This window comes from Alligator sinensis, unplaced genomic scaffold, assembly GCF_000455745.1.
Source record: "Alligator sinensis unplaced genomic scaffold, ASM45574v1 scaffold806_1, whole genome shotgun sequence".
In the NCBI taxonomy this organism is placed as follows: domain Eukaryota; kingdom Metazoa; phylum Chordata; order Crocodylia; family Alligatoridae; genus Alligator; species Alligator sinensis.
The window spans coordinates 756,160-765,299 of record NW_005842521.1 but is presented as its reverse complement, the minus strand read 5'-3'; the positions used below and the strand labels follow the sequence as shown (position 1 = coordinate 765,299).

General features: G+C 41.2%; 1 protein-coding gene across 1 annotated transcript in view; it reads right to left on the bottom strand.

Moving 5' to 3' along the window:
* FBLN1 (fibulin 1) overlaps positions 1 to 9,140 on the bottom strand; it is a 125,292-nt gene that overhangs the window by 110,866 nt on the left and 5,286 nt on the right. Inside the window, exons 2-3 of the mRNA XM_025213320.1 lie at positions 4,129 to 4,290; positions 1,826 to 1,932 (exon numbers count right to left, since the gene is read on the bottom strand). Of these exons, the coding sequence (XP_025069105.1) occupies positions 1,826 to 1,932; positions 4,129 to 4,290 (269 nt within the window). The remainder of the gene's footprint in view (positions 1 to 1,825; positions 1,933 to 4,128; positions 4,291 to 9,140) is intronic.

The following is a 9,140-nucleotide window of genomic DNA, read 5'->3' as shown; positions in this document are numbered from 1 at the left end:
CCAGTATCTGGGGGAACGTTTGTTCACCAGAGCGCCCCAAGGGATGACGAGGTCGAATGGTCACAAACTACTTCAAGATCGTTTCAGGCTGGACATAAGGAAGAACTTCTTTACTGTCCGAGCCCCCAAGGTCTGGAACAGCCTGCCACTGGAGGTGGTTCAAGCATCTTCATTGAACACCTTCAAGATGAAACTGGATGCTTATCTTGCTGGGATCCTATGACCCCAGCTGACTTCCTGCCCTTTGGGCGGGGGGCTGGACTCGATGATCTTCCATGGTCCCTTCCAGCCTTGATGTCTATGAAATCTATGAAATCTATGAAAGATCGAACGGTCACAAACTCCACCGTGACCGATTCAGGCTGGACATAAGGAAGAACTTCTTTATTGTCCGAGCCCCCAAGGTTTGGAAAAGACTGCCACTGGAGGCGGTTCAAGTACCCACTTTGAACGCCTTCCAGACACATTTGGATGCTTATCCTGCTGGAATCTTATGATCCCTGCTGACTTCCTGCCCCTTGGGCAGGGGGCTGGAATCGATGATCCTCCGGGTTCCTTCCAGCCCAAATGTCTATGAAATCTATGAAAAGATAACACTCTAAGAAATCCTTGCCTCTCGCAAAAATATAACCAACATTTAACTTCTTTGCTCAGGTCAGATAAGATGGTTTAGTGCCCTCTTAATAGTTAATTTCAATAGAATTAAAAAAGAAAGTCTAATGTGCTCAAATGTAATCTGTGTACACAGAAATGTAAAGCTAACTCAAGTTAGACCTTCTTGTTAAGTGGAATATAGTCTCTCTTATGATGTGTGAATAATACTTTCCCATTGATGAACATACCCAAAGAGGAAGTGCACCAATTTCCTTCATTTCAGTGCACCGAAGAAAAATTATTAAAATATACCAATTATTATTCAAATATATATAGACCAATTAGTGTTATTGTTTGACTTTCAGTCAAGCTTTTTTCATTAGGCTAGATTGTTAACTGATGCAAATCAATAGAGATCCACGGAAGTGGACAGAGCTATGCTGATTTACATCAGCTGAGGATCTGGACAAGTCTCTACAGGCAAAATAGGTTGTGGGGGGACACACCTAGTTTATGAATCTTTGGCAGGCAGGAAGGTGGGTGGGTGGGGAGGGAGGCAGGGGGGTGCTTAAGGCGTGAGATGCATGCTAAGCACCTCAGGTCTGTCAAGACTTAAGTAACTCTGCACATGTCCAGGAACAGAACTTTATGGGATTTTATTGGCAGATACTCAGGCACCAAGGGAATTTAAGCCTTCCACAGTCCTAGTCTTATGCTTTAGCAAAATTATTTCTCCGCTTGTTTGTCCTTCTTCTCACTAAGATGAGAGAGTTGGTTGAATTTTTTTTAAAAGATAATTTTTCCAAGTTTGCCCTTTAATCTTTAGTTTATAGTGTTATCTTGTTTCTCAAATTCAAAAGTAAAGATCTTTAAAAAAAATCCACTTATAGTTTTTAGCTTATCAGAGGTTTTACTGGTTTTTTCCCACCCCATCTCTGTTTATCTTTCCATGTATCCAGTATGAAGTGGGGGGAAGCCAACTTTCCATCCTTTTTTTACTATTTTATGATGATAAACTTAGGGGAAAAACTGTAAGGAAGTTTTTTAAAAGCTAATTTTTGAGATAGTATTTCAAAATTAAGCACACTGTATTTACCTCAGTTATAAAATTCCCATGGGAAAGCAAAACATTATGATCGCAAACTTTCCAAAGTGATTTTTTTGGTACTCCAACCAGCTCTACTGCCCCTCATCATCATTTTTTAGCAATCAACAGTAAGTAAAAATATACCTGCATTCTCTGGACTCAGAAAGAAATGGGAGTGAACTGCATCTTCTATTTTTAGTTGCCCATTCATTACCTCTCTCACAGCATTCTTCTATTGTAAGTTCTGTAGAATGAAAAGGAGAAACAAATTAGTACACTTAATAAATCCTTACTAAACAGTTTCTTGTCTACCCGTAATTAGTGGAAGTCAGAACAAAACTGAGGGAGCTGACCGTCCCTTTCTTTTTTTTTTCTTGTTTTTACAGAAATACCTCTTCTAACAACTTAAATATTGTTAATGAACTGACAAGTACCATAGGTCTGTTTCAGATTTTATGAGCAAAAAGTTCAGTGCACAGCAGGTGTGTTAGAACTTGGAACAAAACAGGAGTCCCATTTTCTTATTACAGTAATTATTGTTCAAATCTAGTCACTGAATAGTTCCCCCTGCAGCATGCCCCAGGCATAAACAGAGACTATGGAGGAAGAAGATCTGTAGCTTTTTAATGCAAAGTTGTTCTTTGTATTATACGTTTTCAAGTTACTGAGGTTTTCTTTAACGTTTAAAAATAATAAGCTTTTTTCTCCTGTAAATCTTAAAGCATTTCCTAAAGGAAGACACATATTCCCATTTTCTTGATGGAGAAGCTGAGGCATTGAAAGATTAAGTGACTAGTGAAGTGTTCTGTATTCCAAAACATAGAATTTGATCAAGGTTCCAGCCCAGTGCTCCGCATACATAACTGACCAGTGCAACAACCATTTTTTGTTTCTCTTGTATTGCACCAAACACATCAATAGTTCTATGTCTTAAGAACAATGAGTGAAATTTCAGCACTGCTGACATCAGTGGTAAAACTTCCATTGACTTTTATCTTTCAGGTATTGGGTTAAACCCAATACCTGAAAGATAAAAGTGGGTCACACAGTGCTTCAAAAGAGCATTTGAATCTGGCAAAGATCTGCTTGTGGGGAGTTTGGACCCTTGCTTGGGAGTGAGTGACCTATATGTATGACATCTAATGCTCTCTTCCTGCTAACAATGAATGCATGAGGCTTTATAAAATGTGTTGTGAATAACCAGGTTTTAGTGCTATTATCTGTAATTTATCTTACTTGTGTCAAAAAATGATACACTTAGCTAAAGAAAAAGGCTGGCCCTAAGTTATATAAAGGTTGCAGCCAAGTTCCTTCACAGAAGGACAGTTCTTGGCCCTGGGTCACTAATTCTCTTCCCCTGGCTCTGGCAATACACCCCTATTCCAGTCAAACAACTTGAGAAGTTGAGAACAAGCCCAGTTAAACAACCTAAAAAGTAGGAGTATGCCAGATAGAGGGAATTTACAAAGCTTGTTGAGGGAGAACTGCGGTCTAGGCAACAGTTGTTTGTGACACTATTCATATCCTCCAAAGATCCTGCCAAAATCCTCTTGAGAATACAGGAAAGTTAAAAAACAAGCAAGAAAAACCAGACCCTCCCACCCTTGAAACCATTCTTCTGAAACATAAACTAACAGTAAAAGAGGGGGGGGAAAGAGATATTTTCTGTGGTTTGGGGGGCCAGCGTTCCAAATAAATATTTACAGATTCAAAATGCCAGAAAATTGATTTAGATTTCTGGGGTAAAATTCTGGCCCCATGGGAGTCTCTGACATTTTTGTATCATTTGTATTTTGGCATGAAGAGGAGTTACTGACTGCTTAGAAAGGTAGGGAGAAATGTGAGTACTGTTACACGTTCACAGAATATTACGCAGGCAGAACAAGAGGGAATGGGCAATGCTTCTTTCCCAGCAATGGTCTCAGCCTCACTGTAGAGATGATATAGACTAGGGGTGCTCAGCCTTCAGCTTATAGGTCAGATCTGGCCCATGACACCATGTCATCTGGCCTGTGGGGCTCCCCAGGGGTCTGGAAATTTGGTGGCAGGGAAGCAGTGGCACTACCCCCCTGCTGCTAAATCTCAGTGCACAGGGCCAGACAGGCCCTGTGGCCAGACAGGGATGGCCCCAGGTCCCAATCTCAGTGTGAGAGCTGGATGGGTGGTGCCAGACCCCAAGGCCCAATCCTGGTGCGCAGGATAGGGAGGGGATGGTGCCAGGCCCCAGGGCCCTGTCTGGCTCACAGACACCCCAATCTGACCCTCAGATGGGCTCTGGGCCACTTATCTGGCTCTTGCGATCAAAAGGTTGCACCGCTAGTATAGACATTTCCTAAGCATTATTTATTTTTAAACTAGTCCTATCCCGGAAACACAGCAAAACTCCAGAGCAAATAGGGTTTTGTCACCCAAAGAGTATGGTTTCAGAAGAAAGACTGGTAAGATACCTGACTGATCTGAACAGAATTCTGAGACCATGTCTTCTCATGAAACACCAAGGTTGGTAGCCTAGCTGTAAGGGCTTGAATGCTGTCTGCACAGAGAATCAGCAGGATAGAAAGACTAAGGAAAGCTTTCTTAATGTGAAGGTGGAAGAGCAGTTCCATGAGCTGCAAAAGAATGACACTAAAGGTCCATCTGAGATTTAGATCTCTAGTGACTAAATTAGAGCATCACTGACCATGTCTAAATTAGAGCATGATATGCAGTTATACCCACCAGAAGAACTTTCAGAAAGATGAATGTCACTATGCAATATAGAATCTTTGAGGCCAGGGCCTCTATCAGATTCATGCTGTTTTGAACTACAGTGGAAAGAAATCTTTTACGTTTTTCATAGTAAGTCTGCACCCTCTGTTACTGCTGTTCATCTAACCTGAAGCTAGATAGTCAAGTGCAGTGGTTGCAGGTCTGGACACATATGCTCATCAGGTCTTGATATTGAGACGTCACATTTAAATAGAAGGAAAGGTTTATGGCATAAGGTCTTATAGCTGAAATTTCTTAGTAGGAGACTACATGAAGACAGTGGCCCTGTTGCAGCAGATCTGTTGCATCAGATCTTGGGGAATCGGAGAGAGCTCCCTTTTTGCCTACACAAGAGATCCAGCCATTAATCAAGTTGTCATTAAAGTTTGCATAGGGCAATGACCAAGCTGCTCACATGATGATTACATAGGAATTATAGTGTCTTTGGTCAGTATTGTAATGGTCACAGATGAAAATTGGCAGGGAGGGTCACATACATGCATACAGGGATATGTTCTAGTAATCTCAGGTACACATAGATGGTTGTGGTTGATTTTTGTCTTTAATGTCATCTAAAAGCAACTAAAGAGCCTTGAATAGGCCATACAGAAGACAGGGCACAATTCATGGTCAGCCTGAACCTATGAATTCTACTACCTGATATGGCAAGAAGGGATTGTTTTTTGTAATTCTTTAGGAGCCCTAATTGGGAGAAGAGGATAGGACTGCCTTGGTCTCCCAGGAATTGCCCTTAATCAGCCTGTCACCCAGGTGTAGGGACACGTGTGTTCAGTTTCTGAAAGATTCTACTGTTACTGTCTTGGAGCTGTAGAGACTAGCGGGGGGCATGAGGAGTCAGCCCATCTGCCCCCCCTGCACGATCTAGCACGGGGGATGGGAAGTCAGCCCAGCTGGACTGACTTCCCATCCCCAGTGCTATGGTCGAAACGTTTCAACTAGCCTCATTTTGTTTCAAGGCTGTTTCGAGGCCCTTTGTTTCGTTTCGATTTTGCTGTTTCGACCTTGAAATGAGTCAAAACAGTGTCGAAATGAAACGGCCAGTGAAATTTCGCACTGCCCTAGTAGCCAAGGCTGAGGAAAGCTGCCATCTTTTGCTGCAGGTCAGCCAATTTTGGTATGGAACTCTAGCTAGCAAGATAGTGTTCAGTGTAATTGCTCCTGTTAAGAAGTATGGTATATTTTATAGGCGGAGGTGCTTAAAATTCAGAGAGAGTGTACCGTTGTGAGGGTCCTTTATTGAGTGCAAGGTGCTCTCAGTCCTTTTTGTAGACCAGGGATCTGTCAAAGGAAAAGCACTTGATAGTGGCTCTGAACAGATCTGGAAGCCCAGACATCTTCTCATTAAAATCACCACCTGATGATTGTGTCCAATGCTGTCAGGGTATGATCAGGATATAGGCAGTTGGGGCTTGATGGTAGAGGGTCAAACCAGAGAATGAGGAGCAGGCATCCAGACTGGAGTTATAAGCCAAGAGGATCAGAAGCAAGAGGCTGGAATCCAGACTGGATTCATGAGCAAGGGAGCAAGGAGCCAGCTGTCAGGAAAGAGGGGTCTGGACTTGAGCATAGCTAAATACAGAAGAACTACCCAGGGAGACATTTGTGCTGTTGAAAAGCCTTCTGAGCACTGAAAGGGCTGCTGCTTATATGAAACTAACTGAGGCCAGCTGGAAATAGTTAGGCTATTGGCAGCCAGGCCTACACAGGTAGGAAGAGTCAGTTGGGGGATAGTCAGACTGTTGGCTGCTCTGACTCTTGACAGATGCATCCACTCCCCACCATATTATGACTCTGAGTTCCTCTCTTCTCTCATGAGGGAGAATGATGTCATCTCTTCCCAAGTACAAAAGTAGTATTTGGCCAGTAAGTCCTGGCAGTTAGCCACTCACAGTTGGAAAAATGCTGAAGGAGATGACTTTATCAGACATATTTAAAATGTTTATGATCCTTATCTAAACACTCTGATCTTGGTTGAGAGAAACTTTTCCAGAACCACCAAGATCCAGAATGAGGATGCAAATAAAAACACTTAATCCTGAAGGAGGCACCTACCATCTTCTGATGTGTTCCATAGCTAGTGTATGACTGGATAGCACATGTCATAGAGCTCTTGCTCAGTCATTTACAAGGGCTCTGTCAGAATATCCAACAACTCTTAGGATTTTTTTCAGCTAGGAACAGTCTCTCAGTCTACAAGGAGAGACTGAGCAACACAGCCACACACAGTTCATTAAAAGCCTCAAAATTGTATAGTGTTGTCTTTGATGCTAAGATAAATGCTGGTCCACCAGCTGTGAGGACAGGTCTTTGGGAGGGTGAAGCAGAATGATGATGTGGCTGCAGTTCTGTGCTCCACTTTTCTTAGTCCTCCACTGTCTGAAGTCCATCCAGGTAAGTTTCCAGAAAGAGAGAGACGGTCTCCTGAATGGAGACAATTGGCTCCTCACGGTTTGGAAAAGTGGGCCTCAAGTTGTTCCAGAAGGCCATGACAGCTTCCCATAACTCTATAGATGACTGGGGATGGGGGAGAGGGGAGACAGATGTGGGGCTAGAGAGATGTGGTAAACTTAGAATGCTTAAGGCTGCTTTGCTGATTTTTTTCAGATTTAAAATGACTGGGAAGAGAATTTGCTAGTGTTAGTCTTAGAGTCCAGTAGGTTGGGCACTGCAAGACTTAATTTCCACAGTAACTGAGAGTTTCTTAAGGCTCCCCCCACCTTTTTTTTTTCTTATTTACCATTATACAAGGCACAGGGAGGTACATGTGGCTAGCTTGAGAATCCAGTGTCACATAAGAAGCACTGGTTAGCCCTCAGTGGGCTCAACACATACTCTTGTATGCTCTTTCCTATCAAACTAGGATTAAATATTTTTAACCATCTTTACACCATCGGTACTATGCTGTTTTAGGAAAAGAGGAAGATTTACAAAAATGGTGGGGAAAAATGACTCCAAACAATGCTGATATTTTAATAACTTTCTAAATCTCAAAAAAAATCAACTCCCTCTTGGATTTCTCCTTAAGTTTTATTAAAATTAACAGGTTTTGCTAAATAAGCTGTTATTCTGCCATCATCTATCATTAGTCTTGCTTATGTGGATAAAGGCCACAATGCAAATCACACTGGTGTCAATAGGAGTCTTAAAACTCACCTCATTAGTCTTTGGATGAAGACCAAACCTCAACTGTTTTAATGAGAGGTAGTAACTATGTTTTGTGTTATGTAAAGATTAAGAAACATTGTAGATACTATTTATACAAGCAAAGGCTAAGTAAGGGGTTCCTGTTGAAGGGAAAGCTAAGAAAGGGGAATGATTTAAAGTTTTGTTTTCTATGGCTGCCATATTTAAGTGTTGTCTTATATTGATCAGATATGTTTCATGGAACATTAGAGGTCAAGTGACTAATGAGCACATGATCTGGGAGGAGTTTTTGAGTTCTAAAAAATAAAATAACATATATATTTGGTATGTCCCTATTTTATTTCTGTGATTTACAAATGGCTCCTTTATTAGAGAAAACATTTCCAGCTTTTACATGCTACTTCCTCTTCATATAAAATTATGTATGCTTAGCTGCACATTGAATATCAAACTTCTAGTTATTCTGCCAAAGAATCTGGTATGAAAATCCCTAGACACAAATTTGGAATCTAGTCAGCAATAAGAATTAACACCCCAGTTATTTCCACAGCCTAAACAGCTGTGTTGCTTATAGAACTTGAAAGGTATGTCATTACAATGTTGAATGAATCCTAGAAAGCTTCCTCAAAATATAATAAATAAATGCAAGAGAGAATATTTCTAAGTGTGTGCATTTATCCAGGTGCTAACATAAAAGCATTTCTTCGGTGTCATGTCTTCACTATTACCAAGTTCAGCAATAGTGAGAACTCAGACAGAGCTGTATGGAAAATACAAACAGTACAATTTAGGATGGTATTATGTGAAAAGTCAACAGTGAACTCCTTGGGACAGGGACTATTTTGTTCTGTTTGTACATCACCTGGCACACAGAGGTCTTGGTCCATAACTGGGACTCCAAGGTCATACAGGGGGAGGAGGTAGGGGCAAGAGGCAATCACGCAACACTAGGTTTCCCTAGAAGCCCTATATTTGAAAGTTAATTATCAATTACTCGGTTAGCAATAATTGTTTGAAGACTGCAATTCCAGACTTGACTTAATGCACATCTTGGAATCCATAAGAAAACTTTACTGTAAGGGTTTGAAAGATTCTGAAGGAACCCATATAGTGTACAAGTTACAAGCAGTTATGTCATGCAAGTATAAGGGAAGAGAATTATGTTTTGTAAGCAAAAATCCATGGAAGTTTCAGCTGCGTCTAACATGTGTTAATAGAAACATTTAAGTGAGCTTGACAGACACTGGAGTTTCATTCAAACTGCTTTTTACAGACAATTGCATTCTGGGGACTGAAGAAAACTTACCTATCACTGAATTCTGCTCTCTGTCACAGATGACTAGGCCACTAGTACAGACTTCTCTTTAACAATACTTCCTGTCTTCACTCAACAGACCCAGAACATCAGAACAATTGCAGATGCTGTTTTGAATCCCTCCTCCGTGTCACTGAAATTGCTCTGACCAAAGCATTGAAACCAAATTTTTATTTCCAGCCAACAGTCCTTTCCTACCTCTTTTGACCTCTCTGCTGCTTTTATACTGTT